The sequence below is a fragment of the Malurus melanocephalus genome, unplaced genomic scaffold, assembly GCF_030028575.1.
Source record: "Malurus melanocephalus ecotype Western Australia unplaced genomic scaffold, MMel_1.1 scaffold_140, whole genome shotgun sequence".
NCBI classification, from domain to species: Eukaryota; Metazoa; Chordata; class Aves; order Passeriformes; family Maluridae; genus Malurus; species Malurus melanocephalus.
Window position 1 is genome coordinate 1,067,498 of NW_026623372.1, and position 24,539 is coordinate 1,092,036.

General features: G+C 36.9%; 1 protein-coding gene across 2 annotated transcripts in view; it reads right to left on the reverse strand.

Annotated features, from left to right (window-relative positions):
* Positions 1 to 24,539, reverse strand: part of LMBR1 (limb development membrane protein 1) — a 69,116-nt gene that overhangs the window by 25,778 nt on the left and 18,799 nt on the right. Inside the window, exons 4-7 of one of the 2 annotated variants that reach the window (XM_057371074.1) lie at positions 23,635 to 23,774; positions 18,475 to 18,578; positions 909 to 1,035; positions 623 to 691 (exon numbers count right to left, since the gene is read on the reverse strand). In XM_057371074.1, the coding sequence (XP_057227057.1) occupies positions 623 to 691; positions 909 to 1,035; positions 18,475 to 18,578; positions 23,635 to 23,774 (440 nt within the window). The remainder of the gene's footprint in view (positions 1 to 622; positions 692 to 908; positions 1,036 to 18,474; positions 18,579 to 23,634; positions 23,775 to 24,539) is intronic. The other variant, XM_057371076.1, reaches the window with a different exon arrangement.

Below are 24,539 nucleotides of genomic sequence, written 5' to 3' on the forward strand. Positions count from 1 at the left end.
TGGGACTGGGATTATAAATGGGATTTGGAGCTTTCCATTCTCCTGAACACAGATGACCAAACTCTGGTTAGGTCTAGCTGGTGCAAGGTTGGGTTTTTACTGCATTTGTTCCAAATGCAATTGTATAACTGATCTGCAGACTGGCCAGAGACCAGCTGAGTGATTACAAAAGCTGACTGCACTGTCTTCCAACTCCTGCCTATACAGCAACAATTTCAATTACAAAAGGCAGAATGGTAGTTTACTGAATAYAGGACAAAATGTTCCAAAATAATTTTCTCACCATACTACCAACCTCCTGCAGATATTTCATTTAAAAACTGTGCTTTTYTTTGCAGAATGGAGTCGCTATTTTTCAACTACCTGCTTTAACAAGTTAGAAGTTGAAATTGGTTTTGGTGAGGTGTGAAGTTTTTCAAAACTGGAAAATGTAAGGTACCATAAACTTCAGAACCCAAACTTAACAAATTTACATCTGAATTTAAATTTTATCAGAAAAAAAATCACACTCAATTTTCATAAAAACGTTTCTTTTAAACATAAAAAAAATTAAAACTAGACACAAAAAACTACCTCCACCATAAAACCATTCATCTCTTGGAATAATGAGGAAAATACTTACACAGAAGTAACAAGCATCCCATCAGTGATATACAGGAATATAAATACGGGAGGTAGAATTCCCAGAGGTCTGCAAAGAAAACATTGAGCACAGGTTTAGCTTATTCCAAGCAGACTACTCACGTTATAGAATTTAACAGAAAAAATGGTGCTGACTGAACTAATAAATCTTCTTCACAACCTGTGCAATGCTCACATTAGCATGTACTAGAAATACACTTAACTGGAAAAAATCCATTTCTGTATTTACAATGAAACTGGTGTGAAGGTTCTTTTGCATTCCATACCATATAAAGACTCCATACTGGCAGCATCATTGTCTATGAGTGCTGAAGCCACCCATACAATTCCAAGGATAAGCAGTGCAAGAAGAATAAGCATTACAAGGGTTTCCAAAATGCGTGCTCTGATGCCCTGTGGGCAGAAGAGGGGAAAGGGATGAAAAAACACAGCCAAGAAGTTTGAATCAGGTATTTTCAAACATTTTTTAAATTACAAATAAATAGCAGATCCTTCTTYCAAAATATATATCCACATTTTATCATGTAGACAAAAGCATAACATGTAATGCACATTTAAAATGTAGTGCCTAAAAAAAGGAAGTACTTATGGGCTTTATAGTGCCCAGATTGCATTTTTCCCCTTAAACCCATAGAAAAACGTTTTAAATTGCATATGCCTTACAGTTCTCATTAATCTCATTATTCCATAAAGTACTCTTTATACYACACGATTTTGTTCGAGCATTTTTAAAAGATGGATTACTTTTCTAATACTTTCAGCAAAGAAAGTGGATTAGCAAATTTTTATCTATGATTCCAATCAAGGGAATGGAAAGCCAATTATGGCAAATAGCCAAATGGCCCGGCAAGCATTAAACCCTGCGCAGGTACAATGCAGCAATTCCCTTAAAATCCCTGGGGCAGGCGCAGCCGTCAGTCTGCGGAGCCCTCCAGCGCACGGCAGCGGAACTGCCGCTCCCCGCTSCGGCTGCAGCACCGCTCCCACCCCGCCCGTCCCGGCCCCTCCGAACACACAAACCACGCGTCTGTCACAGAGCATCYGCTCCAGTCTGAACACGAAACAACGCTCCAACAGCTGAGTGATGGATTCGCACATATAAATATACCAAATAACAYGCAAAAACTCATTTACTTTTTACTGGTGCTTTCATCACTAATTTAACTCTGAGCAACAGTGTAACTGGGACCCCTTCATCAGGCATACAGGCCATTAAGGGACAATCAAACGGACATTGAAATAAAAATTTTACTTATTTTCTTTGCTTGCTCCACAACCAAACCCAACTCTTGTTTCTCACACAGGTTCACCCCAACTTGGGGATTTTTCACTGCAAAGACTACTTGATAGTTAAAAGCAAAAAATTTTATTTACTTAGTATTTTTTTTCCATTTTTATCACCTCTTTCCTCATTACTTAACTAGGGGATTACTTAAAGGTAATMTTTATATGGCATTTATCCTGAAAATTATCCTCTGTACATAATCACTGCATCCAACCATGAATGGGGACATCAGGCGTCCTAACCATACGCAGTGATCTCTTCTAGCACACCAGTTCCTCTTGTGCACCAATCCTCTGCAGAACAGTAAGGTTACCACTGRCAACTCACTCCATTCTCCTCAGGGTAGAACCATTTTTATATTGGWCAGCACACACACACTAGGATTCACACTCTGATGATCATTTAAGATAGTGAAAYAATATTTTTAAGAGCTTTGGTGAAGGGACTGGATAGAAATATTCTGTCATAGACACTAATGAATATTTGGTAAAAGTCCAGGATAAAAAAATAAATTAATACACTTAAAACTCATAGGTAACTACTTAATCTCAATTAGGCACCCATAAGACTGTGCCCTATCAAAACATTAATGTTCTAGGTACATTAGTTCATACTTATATACATTAGAGTACCTGCCAAATAGCTGMTATTTGAAAGGAATGAAAGGTACAGAATTTTTCCCCCATGCACACAAAAAAAACCTCTGGAGAATCATGGAACGACTGAGGTTGGCAAGAACCTCCAGAGGCCACCTGGTCCATCCCCTTCTTAAGCAGACACCTAGAGCTGGTTGCCAGAACCATGTCCAAGCATCTTTTGAGCATCTCCAAGCTTGGAGACTCCAAAACCTCTCTGGACAGCCTCTGCCAGTGCTCAGGCATCCTCACAGTAAAAAGTAGTAAGAAATGAGCCCTTAGAAACACTTAGTACTTCTTATTTTTGCTGAGGGTAGTTTTGTTAATTCAGGTGAAAAATAGAAAGCTTGAACATTATCAGTAGTAGCACAAGTAATTCAAACATTGGGCAAAAATCTGTACTGCTGACTTCGAGAAAGATACAGATACATGCAAGAAACATTTCACTTTATTTCAATTAAGCAAACTATCCAAATAAACCTTGAAGTTCAGTGTTTTGTTGGTTTTTTTTTTTTTTCCTGAACAAAAACCTTCTGTGGCATTTTGATTTTGACTTAACATTTCTTCTTTGAGTCACTTAACTTCTCTCCCACAGTACCATYATATTACTCAAATTTCTTAGATGAATCAAACATCCCGGCACAGAAGACATTGCCACTTCTATTTCACAAATTACCTGTTGCACTTTTTGAATCCATTTACTCTTCTCATTTTTTCTGGTGTATGTGAAAAGGAGCATTAAAGCCTGACACCTTCCAAACCAGCAACAATCCCATCCAAGACTGGAGATTTGAAATTAGCTTGTAGAGAACATCTATTTCTCATGCTCAGTCTACACCATTGATTCTACCTTGAGCACAGAACTAACAAATCAGTGTAGTACAAGAAAACATGAAAATTACTTCCAATCCGCATTCTAAGCAAAAGGACAAACAGTCTACACAACAGTAAACAACCAACCAGATTGCATCAGGATTTTCAGAAAGTGGTTCTAGATCTCATCTTTCAAAACTGCATTTGGTTACACAAACACTATTTCATCCTTAAAGGACACATACTCCAAACCGAGCATAAGTATCACAGCAAAACACTAGGATGCCTCCAGTGAGGAAAAAATGCTGGTTTGCAGCTGCCCTGGATTCTGGTACTTAAAGAAGAATTCAAACACAAGATGCAGACTGAAATAGACTACAAATATCTATATAGTTTATTAAGGATGGGTGTAAAGAGAACTACCTCAACACCACTAGCGAGTAAAAAAAAATCGAACTCAGATTTAAGTTTAGCATTAACTTCACAGCCTTAAGTAGCATCCCATGCTATAGACTTAAGAGATGAACACAACCATAGCATTAAGAAATAAATTAAAAATGTACAAAATACACTGGCTTCAATTTAACAAAACATAATTAAGCTTGAATTATAAAATTAAGTGGACAATTGAAATGCATGTTAAAGTAGTGGGCTTTCACACACTCATTCCTATACACTAACAATATTGCTATGATTTCAGGTTACACTTGTGGACATGAGGAGAAAGGAGTGGGAAAGAAATACGGGAAGCAAAAATATATTCCTTCAAAAAAAAAAAAAACCTAACATAGAACAAAGACTAGGATTAGAAAGGCTATTTGCCAAAGATTAGAAAACTTGAATCTGTAAACAAGACACATTTTCATCAAAGGAAACAGATGAAGCAACATAAAGCATGGCTGGTTCTTCAGAAACTCCCTGAAGGTATCAGAAAAAAAACAAGACTGACATGAACAGCTTTTTTTATTATAGAGAAGGGGCTCATAAAGAACCCTCACTTTTGTACATGTTGGGGTTTGCTCCAGSGATATCCAGAGAAGAGGGAAGGCTGCAAACACTAAGGAGAAACAGAGAAACTAGAACACGAAGGGCAAAAAGGAAAAGGAAAGCTAAAAAGAAAGGCGGAAGTGTTGAAGAGTCTCATCGGTGGTCTTGATTTCATATATAAACTTCTCTGCATGTCAATGAATGAGAAGGATGTTCCTGAAATGGACTCAGGATTGTTGTTTGGGAAGCATGAACACCCTCCACAGTTTGAAGGAAGGTGGTACTTCTCTTTCTCAACAGTGATTTTCATTTCAGTAGCTCTCCATTTTAGTATTTTGCTATGAAGGTRTCTAGACCAGAGCATCAACTGTCACTGCACCACAATCACACAACAATACCTTGGGTAAGTGCTGAACAGGAAAACAAAACACACCCAACACCTTACAAATTCCTCCAGTTTAGTTTTAGGTTATCCATAAAGCAATGGATAGCCACTCCTGAGAGTCAGTTCCCTGTGTGGCTCCCGACTGTCCCCAAGCAGAAGTCTGACATCTTACAGGCTGACTGACACATTAAAGGAATCTCTTGTGGAAGATGAAAAAAATATCAACAAAAACTTTTGGAAGCAAATTACTATAATCCCATTGAAACTGAAATTAAACTGTTTACCAAGAAAATTGGGGAAAAGGAYTGACAGATTATACCCTCAAACCCCCACCTTCTTTTTTTTTGAAAAAACTTCAAAGTTTCACATCTCACAAGTCCACAGCTCACCTACACTTTTACTCACAGCATATTTTCAAAATCCTCCTAGTTCTTTAACATGAGCACTTAACCAAGTGAGGTATTTTATTAAAGGAAAGATATTTAACACATCAATCCCAGCAGACTGCAACTTGCCAGAAGCCCAGTAGTATCTGTCATCTTCTCTGTGCACTAATGGGGAGAGTGGAAAAAAAAAAAGACCATTTGAAGCTCTCAAGGCCTGCCTACAAATAAAAGCTGTCCTACAGACACATTCTAAGGATCTTGTGGTTTGTACAGCTTTAGAGATATCTGACTCTTAGACTTCTAATTCTTGAAAATTCAATTGTCAAGACATTCAGAAGTTTTTACAGCTTAATCCTCAGCTACTTCTGCTGCCTGGAGCACCAGGCCTAAGGGTTCATGTTTCCAGAARAGCCTAATTTTAACAGGAAAGGTTTTAATTATTTTATAAGTGTTCTGACAAATTTTTAATTGCTACTCTGGAAGGYATCATCCAAATATTACCATGTTTCTTTTCTATTACAATTAACACAGATAAGTCATCCTGGATGACAAATAGCCAAAAGATRTTAAAAAACAGCACATGGCCAAAAAAACGTAATTCTTCATCTGAAAAACCCAGTGAAGTACAAATGGCAACAACAGTACTGAAGGGATAACAGATGTCACACAACTCAGAAAGCATAATTACCAAGGAAACCACCTCKTCCCTACAATACATTCATGTTGAGAGATGACTATTTATGCCAGTTACAACACATTAAGACACATTTCCTGCTATGTATGTTCACAGTTAACACCTAGAGATTGGTTTTACTTTAGAAGATGAGTATTTTTGGAACTACATTGCTGATCAGGGCCATGGAATGGCTTTTGTTAATTCCACATTTTAATTTGGTTGCAAATTGCACAGAAAAAAAAATAAAACACCCTATCATCAATGACATAAAAATTACACATTACACACAAAACCAAAGAGTGYTAACTAAGTTTCTATGGTGCTGAATATTTGAACAGAGTTCTGCTTGGACATCTTGACCTCTTGCGAGGTAGGTAAACATCACTTTATAGACCATGCCCTGACCCATGGGGAAAGCCTGGGAAACATTTCTGCAATCATGGCACATTTAAAGTACACATGACGCCCATTGTCTTCACATGACAGAAAGGAGTCTTAGTTACCTCAAGATTTGCTCAGTGAGGGACTGATGGCAACAAACACACATGATAACATCTGCAGGAAAAGTGGAGGCACTGAAAAGGGAGAATTACACTGGGTATGAGGYTGGGGATGTTATATATTAACCCAAATTACATTTTTAGCATGACACCCCTCTTTCTCAATTTGGGAGTAGTAGTGAAGAGGTGAGCATTTAATCCATTTCTATGATTAGACTTGGAATAATCCTTGTCGTGACCTATTCAAGGCAGTGCACAAACAAGTTTTTTAACAGGTAAAGGAGAACCATTTTGCATCAGGCAACATTAAAACACATATCACATTTAACACACTGATATTTAGGCAAAGAATCATTRCCTTATGAGACTACACAAATTAAAAAAAGAGTTGCTGTAGTTACTGTCAAAAATAGTTGTTGTAGTTAAAGGAAAACTCACTTCATTTTAAAAATGGAGCTGCTAATGACTCAGAACCCTCATGAAGCAAGCTAAGAAAATTTTAATCAAGAAGTAATATATTCAGGCATCAGATTCAAATAATCAAAAAAAAAAAATTTCCTTGCTCATAAAAGTACCAAATACTTCAGACTGTGACCAGCACTGACTGTGTCTTCTCCCACTTCTTCCCTCACAGAATCTTCCCAGCCCRTGGGGATTGTAAGATTAAAAGGAGCACTTTTCATCACAAGTATATTTTGAAGTTTATATTTATTTTCCACACAATACAACCATTAAAAAATTCATTCATGAAACATTCCCAGCAACTTTCAGCTGATTTTTCTGTTAGTACCTTTYCTCAAATGGTTTCACAGTTGTTACCATGCTGCCAATGGAGCAAGATGAGGCGGCTGAAATCACTTAACCATAAGAACTCAACAGTTCAATGGCTACACCGGATTAGTAAAAAAAAAAACCAGAAAATTCAAAAAGAAGCAAAGAATTGGACAGAGAAAAAACAAATGAAAGTTTTGATGAGGAAAAAARTTTCTTTGGGTACTGGCTAAAGATGCTTAACAATAAGCATTCGAGTTATGCCTGCCAAATTGGAAGTGAAGGACCAAAATCCCTCAACTAGAGATCAAGAAAAAAATGTCTTTACTTAAYAGCCTGGTGAGAAGGACATCTATCCAGGATACAGTACACCCACTGGAGTGACTCCTCCCTTCTTCAGAGTCCCAGAGGAGTATCCAAACCACAACGCTATAGCATACAATCAAACAATCCTGCACACAAATAACTCAGCGAAATAACATAAGAACCAGCATGGACTCCTTGCAGGCTTGAGTCCTCATGACTGAGATAAAAAAACTGCTCTCACTTTTTTTCCCTGGGATTATTTAATTATCCAACACAAGATGGACTCCAGTGAGAATGATAATGTGGGATTTATTTATTGTTTAGCAGTTAAGGTATTGTTTCAAATACATGGATTCAAATTACTCAAAGAGCATACCACTAATTCTTCCATATCAGGTACCAGTCTTATAGATTTAACACAGAAACAGTATATTAGAAACACTATTCCGACCAAATTCTGTACCAGAATACATACCAGAATAGAGAATACATACAAATTTCTTAAAATGAGGAAAAGCTAGACAGAATAGCAGAGCTGGAATAAAATAATTACAGCCTATAGCTGTCAGATGTGCACAACTACCCTGCTGCCTCCTACCCTAAAAGGGACGGGTGCAGATCTTAGGACATACAGCCCAAACATTCTGGGAAGAAGGGAAATGAGCAATGAAAGGATAATCACAGTAGAATGGTAACTGTCCTAGTGTCACCCCTTTCCCCACAAGTTTGCTCTGTTGTTCCATTCACCAGCCCTGCCCTTACTAATTAACACTCAGATGCTCCACTCCCTCCATCTACCAAGATTCCCAGACTTTCCAAAGCCACCTGCAACAACAACATGGGAGCTGTGGGATTTCTGACACTATGAGTATYCCTCTAATCATTTACTTTTGGATCAGAAAGACTCTTTCCTGCTAGACTAGACTGATAGGAAGATAAATAGATTTTTTCCAACTTCTTTGTAGCTTGGCAGAGCATTAAGATAAGTAATGCAAAAGTATAAAGAAAAACTTGGAATTTGTAATTGTGTTTCTGGCAGAAAGAAACCCTGAAGACAGTTACCAAAAACAAATGACAGTTACAAGCACACAGGTCAYTTTCAAAGTTCCAAAATAAGTAAATCCCCCGAAGTCATGTCCATTACTAACCCCCTGAAAGGGTGAATAAGACCAAGAAGAAAGCACAGGTCTAGAAACTAGTCAAAGYACCACAATGCTGGAAGTTCCTCTTAATAAGCTACCAAAAAAAGAAAAAAGAAAAAAAAAAAAAGGACATGGGTGAGAGAAACTCTGGTTCTCCATCCTCCTGTCCTTTGTAAATAAAGTGTTGACTGCCTCACAAATTGCCAATACAGATGTGTAACCTCCTTCCTTGAGATGTCAGTTCAGARTAAGTGACTCTTAATAGAAAGCAATCCTTAATGTGAAGTAATTCTAGTAATACTAACTAGGTAATATAAAGATTTAAATATCATATGGTTATCAGTATCAAAAAACCATTGTCTTCAGAGAAGAAATGAAAATGGTGTTTGCCTAGTAAAGTTTAATTTAATAAATTAAAATCTATTAGAAAAACATTCATTGCCTTTCTATTATTAAAACAATTATGTTAAAACTTTCCACTACCAATATAAAATTATATGGAAGTTTCTTCTCTGTGAATTAAAATTACAATTACAGTACATCTATAAAGTATTTATCAATTTTAATATAAAGTAACRAAAGTGCATAAATAGACTAAGTTTCTGCTCATCCTGAACAGTCACTATTTGATGTCAATGGAGACTCAAATGAAGACACTGACTGATGTGAAAATATTCAAATCTTAGTAAGACATTACTCATGCATAAGCCAGCCTTTTTTATAAAACAAATCATATCCTCCAAATAAAACTAAGAGCAAATCCACTTAATGTTTCTGACCATTTAATGAAATAAATCCAAACACTGAGATGGGAAGATGATCACATTGCCTCCTGAAGCCTCTTACTCAGACATGCCAAATTCTTAGAGGCATCTACCTTTTTCCACTGACTAAGAAGGGGGACTGAGTCACAGCCATTTCWGGTATCGTCCATGTGTGAACACTTCCCAAAGGATGGCAAATTTTTCCATGAAACATTTCAGTTTTAAATTACATTGTTATATGAATTTTATTATAAACTGGCAACCAAAAAAAAAAGAAAAAAGAAATACATCTCAGCGTTTTTAGATACACAAAAAATCATCTACCAGAAATAAAAGGGTCTACAGAGGGTATTGAGAATGCTCCAACCAAACAAAATATAAAAGCTACTTATTTCTACCTAAAAATAAGCACCTTCAGAAAAAAATATTTGAGAACCCAGTGCTTAAGTTTACATCAATGATAAACTCAGAGATTCAAGCTAAGCATTGGTAGCTGTGCAATCTCTACACTTTACAAGTATAAAAGTATTTAACATGTTTATTTTTGCTCATGCAGAACTCCATAAATTATCCTAAAACCAAATAAAAACTGTAATGTTAAAAAAAACCCTCAGTTTATCCACTAAGAGAGTAGCAAAGGAAAATATTCTCATCTTATTCCATTTGCAGGCTTCCAGCTACGTGTTACAGCTTTTAGCAAAAACTGTGGAAAGTCTACATAGGCGTGCTACATACAGCACAAATGTGCAAGTTCAGGGCAACGTAGGCGTGGGGAAAGCACAAAAGTTCAACAAYGCAGCCTATTCCTGGCGGGGTGAGGTGGAATAACTAAAGCTCCAGTGATAGCTTCCAAAACTGAGTAGCTGTACAGATGCCTCTACCTACTCATATTGTGTCACCTAATGCAGATTCTCATGGCRTGCAAGAGAAGTCACAGGAAACCACACCTCCAAATAACCCCTTTTCTTTGTGCAGTATTTTCATCCCAATATTACTAACAACACTTGGTTCATCTCATTACTCTACAAATTTCCATAGCACAAATATATTAAAATGCTGCAAGAACATAAAGTAACCTGATACATTTTGGTTTTCTATCTGTATTACAGAGTTGGTCAAAAAAGTAATTAGAACCTCAATCCCATACACTGCTGCAGAAAGGCTGAAGCACTGCTCAGATAACAAAGTGGCAGTGAGGCAGTCAGTGCAGAAAAGCTGTGCCAAATAAACTCTACCCTCACCTTATCTCCTGGTAGCCTATTTTTTTGTACCTTACACTGAGGCCTCTTTAAACGAAGTACCACCTAATTTAYGGAAGCAACCAACTGACATTTAACTACTTCAATGAAACGGAGCACAGATCACATCTCATCACATCTTGATCCAATGTGTGCAACAACCAACATTCCCTTGTTTCCCCCTCAGCTGTCTCCAGATACTGAACTGTTACTTATATTCAACAAACCACAGATCYTATGCCAACATAAAAAGACAGATTTTTGCATATAATGTCCCCAACTGACTTAAGCAAGAAGTATTATGAAAACCTGATAGAATATTTTATATATCTACAAAACCAAATTTACATTGAACCCTTATTTCTCGTCTTACGCAAGTTTCTTTCCTGGCTGCTGATTCTTGAATTTCCTTTTTATCTTACTCTCAGTGAAACATGGTGGGGCCTTMAGCTGACAAATACATCCATGTTATTCACCTGTCCTGCCTAGCCTTTGATCCTAAATGCCTAACTACAATTTTTTTTGGCCTAAATGCCTGTATGCTGAAGTCAAAGTTTTGAAATGCAAAAAAATAATACAACCAGGATTCACATCCTCTTTTGACCTACGTGTAGTAATTTTCATTGTAACAGTCATTGTGAAAGGACAGCAAACAGACATCACTACAATACTTTTACATACAAAGGTATTTTCATGTCACATTAATCTACAGTAGAGTTACACATTTCAGTCCCAGATTCATGAAAGCAGGCCATACACTCACCAAGTTCTTTACACACTAATTTGCTGATATATATACCTGCAAGATAAGAATATTTTTCTTTCCTCTACAGAACTGCAAATGAAGGACCTGGTAGTGTAAAGCTGAAACTTTAACACATTTTCACAACTGAGTGTAACATTTGTCAATATGACATTTTAACAAGTTATACTAAATCTTCTCATCTTCCCTTTCCAGACATTTTAAAAGTTCTTCAAACACTTAGATGGGACTGTCCTCTACATTACAAATTACACACTGTACATTTAGCCATGTACAAGCTGTTTCTGACACTTTGGTAGAAGCAKGAACCACACAAAGGTTCCAGACACACATCATCCTTAGTGCAAGATTTACAGTTAAATACAGTCCTTAACTCTGCACCTTACATYCTACAGATTATTGTCAGCTAAGTAWACTTTTATTTTAACAGGGAGAAGGAAAAACCATGATCAAGCTACTTGTCAAATCAAAAGTTTGAGATGGTGTCATTTTAAAGGACTCCAGTTTAAAAAATAGTCTTCATAACTGAACATGTCAGYTTATGTCAAAAATACAAACCCAAACAGCTGCCTTTGATGTAAATGATTAAACAACTTTTGTCTCTGGTATTACTAATGGAATGAGTAAATGGGTTGCAATAYAATATACAATAATTCAGTTACATACTAGTAAACATTTCATAGAGATCAGAGCACTCAAGTCTCAGTTCATGCTGAATGATTTTATAGACAAATAAATATGAGCTTAAATGCCAAATAAACATCCACTGTTAACAGGGAACCTCAAGACTATTTGGTGATCCATGGCACACAGTGGCCTGCGGCTATTGAAGTCTGCGGTACATGCAAGCAWAAAGCACAGTCAAATGCTGTTTGCAACCAAGATTCCTGAACTCTCCCTTTTACAGAAAAAAATCAAGGCAAATTTTAAAACTGATTTTAATTAGAGATGATTTAATATTGGTAAATATTTCAAAGCCATTTATTTGCCATATAAGAACAATTTCTTTCCATGGAAATCTGTCTTGAGATCAGTGAAAAAGTTTCTAAAGCTAACTTTGAAYACTTCCTCCATTGTCATCATACACTGAAAATGTCTTTTACAGTGATCTACACCTACAGTTGCACCAGATTTCTACTGGTACAAACAGCAAACCTGGGGTGTACAGATTTTCCACATGGAAAAACACAGAAATTAGAATTTCCATACCCAACAAGAAATAAAAAAGCAGCAGGTTCACTTTTCACTATATTTATTACTGTGTTTAGCTACTTGGAATTTGCAAATAGAATGTATTGCAACACAATACATCAGAAACTAAAGCTAAGTTCAGTCCGATTTCATAGTGACATGACTAGGAAAAGGCATTGCTATTTATAAAGTGGATCAAATCAAATACTGAGGCGATGGAAGACACACACTGTAGTTGTTCAGCAAGATAACAACAGTGCATAGCAAAACCAGAAGTAGTTTCAAAAAAAATGTTAATGACAATATTTTTGCAAAATTTCAATCTTTCACCCTCTCCCCAAATAAGTAATTTTACTTACAAAACGTATTTTTAAAATCMATGCTTCAGTGAAAGAAATGAAGGAAAGAATCTTTAAGAGCAGAAACCCCTTCTTTTCACTATYTGGAAAGGAACCTACATCCCACATTTTATTTGCACGGGTTAAGCTGCAGCTGCTAACACAGGCAGGGCTCTGCAGCCACAACAGCCAAATCTTTATACAGTAGCAAGTACAACACAATAAATGTTCTGAACACTGGCCCAGCTCACCTGCCTTCAGCATATGAATAAACTGCTACATTTTTAAGTGGTGTTTTTATTAAAATAAACTGAGAATTTGGGAAGAGCTGCCGAAGGAAAGGCAAGCAGATGGAGAGACTGGCTGACACATAACAATAGCTGGTGAAATATTACTCTTATTTTCTGTAATAAACGCCAAGATCAAAACATTAYGCAAGTTAAATTTCCTTGAAAGGTTCCCAGCAGGAGTCTTCCTTTTTGTTTGTGCAGTACGCGATTTCCTCTCACCCACAAAAAACATACCAAGAATGTGCATGTGCCACTAACACTAAGCAGCACTTCCTTAATCACTCATTTCCAACAATTTATGGATGATCAGTGGCAAAAACGAGCAAAAATAATGAAAGCATGCAATGAAAGCTCATTGAGACAAACCGGCTTGGACTTCCTACTCATTTCTGTGTCTCTTTAAGATGGGGGTCTGATACAAATTAGCCACTGGGAAAAAAGTCATCTGGTCATAAAATACAGTACAGGGTCACTTTTATGTAAGTTTGCCAAAAGGGACATAAACCAGGACAATTTCAAACTGTGACACAGGATAGAAGTATATTAAAAAAATCTTTGTTCCTCCTCCATTGTGCTGTCATGTTGCTCAGCTTTATAGACATTCTGAGCACCAGCTCTGGCCTCTTCGCTTCCACCTGGTCTACCTAATTAATTAAGCAAGGAAGTTACCTCAAATTTTTGTACTATTTGTTTTTATTAKCATGCACTTCTTTTGATGTTCCAGGAGTTAACCTCTTAATCCACAGACTCTGTGTGTTGTGTTCTGAACRTTTTGGGATGTCTGGATAATTTGGATAATTGGTCAGGATGTTGCTGTCGCTCATGTTAAACTTTATGCTATGACTTCAAGTTCAAAGATCAGTATTAAGGTAAAATACTTCATAAAGCCTTTTTAAAACTCTACACTTGTGATTATGCAATACCTAGTTTTTCCAGTTTCTCACAGTGGTAAATTGCACTCTTTGTATTTTCTTAMAAGGAAATTACCCTAAACATCTTTCTCTTTGTCAACTTCAAATAAATACAAATTTTCATTGCAGTTACTTCAAGAGAAAGCATATTTTAAAAGCCAAGAAAAGGTATGGCAATTATCTCCTCAAAAGTATTTGCCTCTTTCACACAGCAGCACATATGTAATTTTCTGTGCAGTCTGTTACCATGCACTGTGACTTACAGATCCTCAGCTGCAAATAGCAGTTTTTCTTTTTGGAGAGAATGATAAAGAATGAGGTTAATTCTGACATTAAGAAACATGGTTGACAACTTTGTTTCATAACCACTATAGAATCTGAGCATATTAGTGACAAAGAATTAAAAGATTATCTAAACACACGTATGCACAGACTCTACAAAGGAAGACAAGAAGAACAGGGAAAGATGTAAAACAGTTTTTAATACTGATGCAAGAGATTAAAGTGATATCTGGTACTCCAAAGCTCTGTTAACAGCACTGGCTGAAGTGCAGTGTATAACAATGGTTACTTCAAAGTCCTGAAAAATTCAATTMACATGTGTGCACAGAAATACATGTGTGCATAAACACACACAGGGCCTATACACAGACATACATATATRTGSATATGTRTACTATATAACTCCAGTATTGGTTGTATTATTATTATTACAACCCTGACATCAAAATTCTTCAAGTGCCATTAAACRGAAATGAACAAGAGCAAAAAGCAGCACTTAAACTCTTTAAAAATACCATGATCAACCCTTTTAGGCCCAAAATGACCTTTTTGAATTCACATATCAAATTTTAATGAAAAGCTAGGCAAAGAATCAGCCTGAATTCCAGTGCAGCACTGCATCCATCCATGGCCAGTGCCTCATTTCCGTTATTTCTTTCCTCTGCACAATATGCAAGTCTTTGGTTGTTTTAARCTGCTGCCCTGGGGAATCCAAGTGAGTCTGTAAGAGGGGCCATGTGCCATTTAGCAGCCAGGGAAAAGAGTCATAGTAAACTGGAAGATGGTTAATCAAACCCATTCTGGCTCAGTACAGTTAAGGGAGCAATCCTACCATTYAGGAACATGGAAAGTAAAGTTATACAAAGCTCGTAACAGTAACCTATGAGCCATTTAAAGTATGAGAGCTTGCAAAAAGTCACATTACACTCAATACACAAAATCAACTTTTACAGCACAGTTTGTGATAAACAAACAGATGGCTAAAATCTTCAGGAGTTAGACACATATGTGATAATGACTAAAATTACTGTTGCTCTTTAATCTGAACAAAGACATCCATTAAAAATTWAAAAATCATTTCAATTTCAGGAATGGAACTCTTTTCATTATGCATTTTCAGAACTTTTATTAAAGTCCAACAAGTAATTCATATATGAACATGTTCAAATAGACATCCTCACTCTACACATCTATCCCAAGTGACCTATTCAAGATGATCTGCATAAAAGCTTCCACTGGAACAGTCTTCCTATCCAAATTTTGATCTGACTCGGTATCTAGAATMAAATGCCTTCCCAAACTGAAAGATTAAAGATTACATAACCATGCCAAACCTCCTTACTGAATGTTTTCTCTTAAAAGCTCCAAGTTTTGCTAAATGTATGAAGTGTTCTTTTAAATAGAGGTCACTAAAATCTGATTTTTCCAGTGAACAGTAATAGCATTTGAACGATGTTTCATCTCTCTGGTCCATTAGTCTGATGGGATGAATGACAAAATAAGACTTTCTAAAAAAATTAAAATAATTTTTTAACTATAATTTATTCAAATGCCAGAATTCTACAAAGTAATCATGGTCTCAAAATCGCCTCAGAAAAGAGGTAAGAAACATGACAAGAATCTACAGAAAGTAAAAACTGATGGGAAACACCCTTCCTTCACAGATGCTAAAACTGAAAAGCTTAGATGAAATCCTGCATTTGATTAATCATGGATTTTCCCAGATTCTAATCAACCAATTACGTGATGTAATTCTTTAAACATATAGCAATTATGACAATATCATTTATCCACATCTGTATCTGAACAGAACAGCACATTTAATTTTAACTATCAACTTAGGCCAGAAGTGCCATCTGCCACTTATTTTCCAAGAAAAGCAATCAAAGACAAGGTATGTTCATATCACAACTGACCACAATTCCTGAATCTTCACCAGCAGCTTCAAGGCTCACACAAAACAGGCAAAATAATTCCATCCATTTTGGATACTTTTAAATAGAGCAGKGAAGTAGAACAGACATTGCCTTTGAGTATTTGTACCAGGAACCACACTTGGCTTCTGGGATGTTCCAAAAACATCCAGAATTAAAAGTTTAAAAAAAAATTTCCAAAATGGAATTCCTTCCCCTCCAATAAGTGGGTTTTGATACTAAAATCTCATCTCATTTGCCCCCCATGAAAAAGCAAAACTACTCTAAAGCACTAACAATCATCTTTTCCCTAGCATTCTGCAGAAGACTATAGTTCTGTCTTMACCATCTCATATCACAATTGCTTTCAAGCATAAATGTGTAATGGTGATATTATTTATCTTGAATGGGACTTATAGACAGCCACTACCCTRAGTTACACTTTAACTACTAAAAGTTTCATGTAAAGTGCAAGTTTCATGTAGCTGGAATACACAAAGTATGTGTTGGACCCAACAGAACTCTACAAGCAAAGTACCTTACCCAGTATGCTAATGAAGAGAATCCTTGGTTTTGCTGGATTGCAGGACACAAAGCTCACTGAAATCAGTTAATTTAGTTTTTAGAAGAAAAGATAAATATTAGCTATGAGTAAATACTTAAGTGTCAGAAGGAAAATGGAGTGGCCTTCACATGAAAACTGTAAGGACAAATGGAGTTGCTAAAAGCTCTCTGCCCTGTAAATACCTTAAGTGAAGGAAGAAGGAAGTGTTTTYCAGCCAAGATGGACAAGTAGAGTTAAACACAGCAGCCTATCAGCAAACTCCTTGGAAGCTGAATGCATTGGTTTGGTCACTTGAACTCATAACTGAAGTGAGCTGGATACTTCTGCAGTTCGGTCAATGCACAGCAACACTGCAGCAGCATCAGTTCAGCACAGGCAACACCAGACAAATTTACACACCACCTGGGCCAGGCTCTGCAGTCGTTTTCTGACACAGCTATATTGCTGTAATCCCCCAGTACCTTCTGCTATGGAATATATTCTCTGTTTCTCCACATTATTCTCTGTAAATTAAAATTTTCCTTCACACAATAATTCTTAAGTTGTTTTTTGTTTTGTTTTGCTGTCCTGTTTTCACTCTTAAGAGAACACTAAAATCCCAACTTGAATGAGTCACTTCAGTTGAGTTTTCCCTAATCCTACCAAGAACCAAAATGGCAACTTCATTGTCCCCATGCCAGTTCCTGTCAATGCAACCAGGAATGATGCTTTCCCTTCAAACACAATCATCCCCTTGTGGCTTTACATTACATGGCATGCATCAATGACTCATAGTCTTTTGCACCCATCTTTAATTCATTTCGTTCTCCAGATTTCAAGATCACTTTCCAATACTTTYTGCTTTCTGACAACTGTCATCCAAAGGGAGCAGAATTCCCTCAAGTGTAGTATCATTAAAAACAAAAGTGTAATCATTTGGATGATAAAGATTAATGGAAACGTGCTACAATTGGTCCCCAGACGATCAWTCCAGTTTAATCTAGTTGATACTTACGATTTGAAATTAATTTTGACATGCATCCCATTATAGTAATTTTTCATTGTATTTCTTTAATTCAYATATTAACACAATCGTTATTATCTTATTGTTCAAAAACTGCTTTGCCAGATTCCCRGCTTCACTGAAATACTTGGTCCTCTCAACCTGAAAATTCAGCTCAGCATTCAGCTAAGCTGAATTATTTTAAAACCATTTCAAATTATTYTAAGATGTTTTCTTGACACATTATTGTTAACACTGAACACATTTGAACCTTTTTTGGGATCTTCAAAATTCACAAACCAAGCTTGTTTGCTTAGGGTCATCTGTTATTTAATCACCCTTCCCATTAGGAAAAAACCTGTCCTTCTTTTCCTATTATTTTATTTCTAGTGCTTTCGTTGAACCTTCTCTCCTTTTAACACCCCAATGAAATTCTTTTCCAAAAAATAAAATTTTGATTGAATCATTTCATTAAAAAAAAATTTAAAAGATTATGTTTTTTATCTYAGTGCATGTGGGTTTTAAGGAGTCCTTTTTCCCCCAAATACCTGGCCTGTGTCAGAGTGTGCAGCTGCATATACACCCTCATGTAACCACTCACATTCCCAGACCAAATCCTCCCCAATCTACAATTTTAGTTTCATCAGAAACAAGAGCTGCAAATGACATATRCAGTGCAATTAGTCTGTATTTGATAGTGTTTTCCTACCTTTTTTAAGCCAGCAAAACCTTCTGATTCCAGGAAGAAAAACGCAAAGGGCATCAACACAAACAAACATAGATTTGAAAAAAGAGAAGCAAGATTCCACAAACCTGCAACAAACAAGAAAAAGTTTACATGATAAATTTCTAAGCTTTAACAAGTAAAGATGACATTTTCCTCCCTTACATTGAACAATGCAATATATGTACAAGAGCCAGGGGTTTAGTCATTTACAGGTCATTGCTGAAAAATACCCATTTCTCTGAGTAATGATGTTCAAATAAAAACTGGATACCAACTTACCCAGCAGCAAATGTGTGAAACCTTGGGAGCTCCTGAAAAGGTGAAACCCCTGCAAGCTCAGGTGGACTACTTCCACAATACCCCATTGAAGGTTTTTAGAGAACCACTGTAGAAGTTTTCAGGACTTTACTACACTCAGTTAATCTCACAAAATCCAGCTCTGTATACTACCTACCTCCCATATTTTTTTCAAGAGAAACTTCAGCAAACCATGGATTTTAACACGAGCAGTAAACAAATGCCATCATGGCCTCCAAATCACAAGATATCACGGTAACAGCAGCCATCCAAAATGGGATAACTGGCTCAGTTGGCAAGAGGAGAGCAGTAGATATTTATCTCAACTTYGCAAGGCTTCCCACATCATCTCCCATGAAGCCCCTCATAGTCTAATTAATGAGGGGTGGGCAAGGTAAGCAGACTGAAACAGACTGAACTCTGGCTGAGCCTCTTGGCTCCCAGGGTTGTGACCAGCAGGACAAAGCCAGGCTGGAAGCCACTCACCAGCTATCTACACCCCAAGGGGTTGCTGGTGGGTTAAACACCTTCATTAATGACCTGGGCGATGGGAAAGGCCACATCCTCAGCAAATCTGCTCAAGAGAYAGGATGAGGAGGAGCAGTGTCCTGCAACTCTGATGAACCTCAACAGGCCAAACAAATGGACAGAGAATAGAGAAGAGAGGACTTAGGAGGATTTTTTGCATGTATATAAATATCTGAAGAGGGAGGGAGAAAGGAAAACAGTCAAATCTTCACAGTGGTATCCACTGAACTGAGGAGAGGCAATGAGCGTAATTGGAAAACTGGAAGATCTACTTACTCATAAAAGGAAAGGAAAAAACCCAAACAAAAAAATCCCAAACATTTTTCACTGTCACTGCACTCAAGCAGTGCAACAGGTTGCCCACAGGTTTTGTAATGTCCATCCTTCAACATACTCAAATCTAAAATTGGAGTGCCTTGAGCAGCCTTCTCTGACTGACCCYGTTCGGAGAAGGTTATTTCCAGAAGTCCTTTCAACCTCAGTCACTCTGTGATCTATGTGAAAAATCAACAACTGACTACAACAAGGACATCTGTAAGACACATGTGACATCTGCAGGAAGAAAAAGGATTTAGAAAACTACCTGAAKTGATTGCTAATCTCCATTAGGGTATCTGCTTTATTAAGATTTTCTAAGCTGAATATTTTCTGAACCGGTTTCTGGTGCCTAAACATGAATCCATCATCAATCATCCTATCAGTAGTTGTGCAGGATGCRACATTTCTTCTTTATAAAAGCAGAAGCTTATCTGCAATTCAGTAGCCAACAGGTCTAACTACTATCACATGTTCTGCATCCTAAAAAAAATAGTCTGTAGAGAAAAACAGGCTTAGTTTCCCACCCTCCCCAAAGCACACACATTTACACAATTCTGCAGAACTATGTTATATTACATGAATATCACTCAAAAAAAAATACCCTATGATAAGAAAATTTGAACTAAGAGCTTTGTTTCCTTCTTGTCATGTAGAGGCTTGTTYCTTTTCTTAAATATTGTCCATTTTGGAAAGAAAAGGAAAGTAAAGAGATATTTACTGGATGTCTAGGGCATTCATTATCAAGACACATTTCTGTAGTTAGATCCAAATGCAAAATAGTTAGCAGTGATCTTTGCCTATACACCCTCAAAAAATCCTTCTACCATATACTCCCTTTTTCCTTAAATGATAGGATTCAAACTTAAAGGAGAAATAAAAGCTAGAGGGGAGGAGGGGACAGGGGGCCAAGAGAACATCAATTAACAGCAGCAGGACACCAGCAACCAAACTTAACCAAATAGACTACAGAAAACAACACAAGAAAATTCCAGAAGATGCGTGAAATATAACACTCATTTGCTAAAGAAAACAGACCGCCTAAAGGTGGCTAAACTCCACTTAACAAAGAGGGGGATTTTTCCTTTTGAATTTGCTTTGCCAGGAAGCTCCTGTTACCATTCGAGAAACATTCAGGCATAGCAACATCAGCAAGAATGTCATTAACAGYCCTTATGAGGGGACATTAACTCGAGCAGTAAGCCTTTTTTTTTTCCCAAAAAGAGGAAAGACACCAGAGGAAGAGTAGAAATACAGCTAGATGGGGGTAGGAGTCTTATTTCAGCAGTTTTCTCTAACTGAAGACAGAGTGCATTCAGTTATCTAATGCAGAGTTGAATACCTGCTTGTCCCAATTTCAGCAGCTCTATTACACATGTATCTTACAACATAAAACAATGCTTAGGAACAGCAGAGTACATAAAGCATTTTAAGGAATGAAAGGGTGGTGCACATCCAGGATGATTTTTTTAAAAGTTAGAATCCAGAAATTAATATATTAGTAACATMCAGAAATCACATTTACAGAGCTACAATATGCACATACAGTTAGGAGAGGCAAGGCCAGTGCTGTTCTGCTGCTGACAGACACGTGCACATTCCTCAAAGTAAGGGTCCTCTGTATTTCTTACCCTAATTTGGTAGTTCAGAAATCAAATTTAAATAGACCCAGAAAAAAGAATTATTTTCTACCACACTGACTGCATAAAAAAATTGCATAAGGCACTTGCAGAACATCAACATAAAGAAAAGCTTTAAGCAGYCAATTAGATTTTTTTCCTTTGCCTTTGTAGTGACCTAAGACTGTCCCCCATAAAACAAGTTAATAAAACATAAAAATTAAAAATTTCTCAGTCTTTGGCAAACAGATTAGCCCCTGAGCAATTTCCCATTTTTCTTATTCACRGCAGTTTCATTACCTTTTACCCCCACCTGGTGGTTGTACTAAACAGCAGCACAAGGGAGCACCGTTGTCAGAACTGGTTCTGGGATTAGTTCAGCACGTTTAATTAGGTAAGAGTGTTTATACTGGATCCAGGTTTGGCCTTTCTGCCTAGTTTCCAAAATTGGAGGCATATATTTTCTGCTTTTTTATTTGCTAAAAGTAATGCAACAACCTATAGCATAAAACTCCTCGGAGTCAGGTTCAAGTACCTCAAATTATAGCTGTATACCGAAAAAAATGTGTTGCTTTAAAGCAACACAAACGCTTCCATTTGATAACATTTGCAAAGCAGTACACAAACCACAGGTGAAGGCTGTGCTAGGCAGAGCATTAGGGGGATGTGAGCTTTTCTGAGTGTTTGTGAGCTCCCACAGCCGCGCAGCTTTGCCGCGCTCACTGTGCCGGGTCCCGGCGGGAACGGAGCGGGATTCCCGGAGCGGGGCGATCCCGGGCAGTGCCACGCGGGGGAGCCCCTGCCCCAGGGATCGGCCCTGGCGGCCAAAGCCCGGCCCAGCCCGAGCCGAAAGCTCCCGGGGCTCCCGGAGCGCTCGCACCGCCTSAACTCACCCAAGGGTTACTGCGGTCACACCCCCCCTTTGCCATACACACACCTGGAAACACCGACGTGCCGAATTTACCACCTCCTTGATAACTACTACAAAATATAAATTATACTGTGTATCCATAAAGTGATGCTTTCAAACATTAAATCAAAAGACTGTCACTGGCAATTTCAAAGCTTTCCTATTTAACGGCAACTATTCCAGCAGATTTCTTACTAACACAAATTATCTGAAATAACAATTGACAGAGTAAAAATTTCTGAAGAGGTTATTATGTAATTTTCAGCATCTGACGTATTTTTAGTCCTTTTTCCGAAGACAATTCAAACGCAAAAGGAAGGATTATTTTCCATTACTTTTTTCATGTTTGGCAGTAAAGAATATAAATGTCAGAGCAGTTACATCCACGTGAAAAATGAGACTTTACTTGAGTTTTTCCTCCCATGGACAACACATACCAACTTGGCAATACCCCACAAAGTGTCACAAAACAGATCATAGAATAACTCAACTAGAAAGAACCTGTAAAGTCACACAGCCTGATCTGCCCTTAAAACAGACAAACTGCAGGTGCCATCAGGCTGCCCAGGGTTTTGAATTTTGGAAAACTTTCAAGGTCTCCTAGTGTCTCTGGACAACCTTTTCCAATGCTCAACCACCCCCACAGAAGAATTATCCCTTTATGTCCTACAAACATCACTTCTTGCCTCTCACCTCACAAAAAACAAAACAAAACAAACAAAACAAAAAAAAAAAAAAAAAAAAAAAAAAAAAAAAAAAAAAAACCACATCGCTGCAAGTTAGGGACCTGGAGATTCTTGACTTTGCTACATGCGAGTATTATTACACATTTAGCAAAAAGCATACACTTTCCAGAGAAAAATCCTCCAAAGCCAAATTACTATCTCTTCACAAGACTAAAAAGGACATCAGTTACACTGTAAAATTATCTGTACCAGATTTAGCAAGTCATTTGACATAGTGAACATACTTTCTTCCAGACTAACCTAGCAAATCTTTACCACAATATTTATGTTCCATAATTTTCCTTGTTTACAAACAGATCACTAATAGCTGAATTTAACTATCTAGTCCGAACTGCCCATAGCTAGCAAGTTTCTAAAAACATGTTTTCATTTTGAGAATAAATTTATAAGAATCATCAAAAAAGAAAGGTATATGAATATTGCATCAACATGAGGAAGAAGTCTGAGCAGCATGTTACAAGTTAGCTTCTAGTAGCTCTTATTTACATTAATATTGAAAGCAGTGAATTTGGTTTAATTCCATCAAGTCTGCATAATCCTTAAAAAAAACCCAGAACACTTAAGACAGACTTTTGTGCTATCTCACACAGCAGCAAAACCAACTAGCCAACAGCACATTAACAATTAGCATATTAAATGAAAATGAGTTATGAGTTTGAAAATCAGAACTTATCTGTGCACGTATAATGAAGACATCCATTTTAATTACATTATGCTGAGTACTAACCATGAATTAGTGAGCCATTTAACCACTGAATATAGTAGTTTTGTGGAAAAGAAAGCAGGATCTCATTGCTGATTATTGAGAAAGGTAGAAGCAGGACTGCACCAGCTGAAACTGCTAGAGTGAAGGTGCTCAAGAACAGCCTGAAATTTAAAGAAATGTACCACTGTTACCAACAWGCTCTGAACAGCAGGGAACAAAGTAATTAAACTACCTGTTAATCAGTGTCTAAAGGCAACACATTCTTACATTGTAAATGSGCAGGGGAAACTGTGATTTCCACAACATTTGACTTCCGAAAAGCAAATTTAAAATAGTTTACAGAACCCAATAAAACTATTTCGTTTTTACCAACTACCATAATTATTCTCTTGGCACATGCATTCAATTMCAATGTAATACAAAGGTTAAACTTTCATTAAATATCTTTCCACAAGTCTCCTCTTCCAGTTTTAATTTCTCAGATAGACACAGATAGACACATACACGAGAAAAAAAGATTCAATTTTTATACTGTTAGTACAATTTTTAAAAGCAGAGCAACCTTCTAACAACTAAAGAGTCAGTAAAATTATACATAAATATTTTAACACCAAACTGAAAAAAATGGTTTTATTCACAGTTATTTGGGTTATCATCTCATACCTGTAAAGTCAATAGACAGAAATTGTCAGAAATATTTAAAATATTTAAGCTTATTCTTTTAAGATCCCAAATACAACTTGTACCAAATGCCATCTTGTGGCATTAAGAAGAACTGTGTTCTTAAATAAGATCAACAAAACATTCTTACAGAACTAATCTAATGCTATAAAAAATTAGAAATAACTCTCAAAATTGCATGACAAAAAAAAATAGATCGAATATTCCTACAAGGAATAAGTAAGCTGCTTACAGAAATTTTGCTT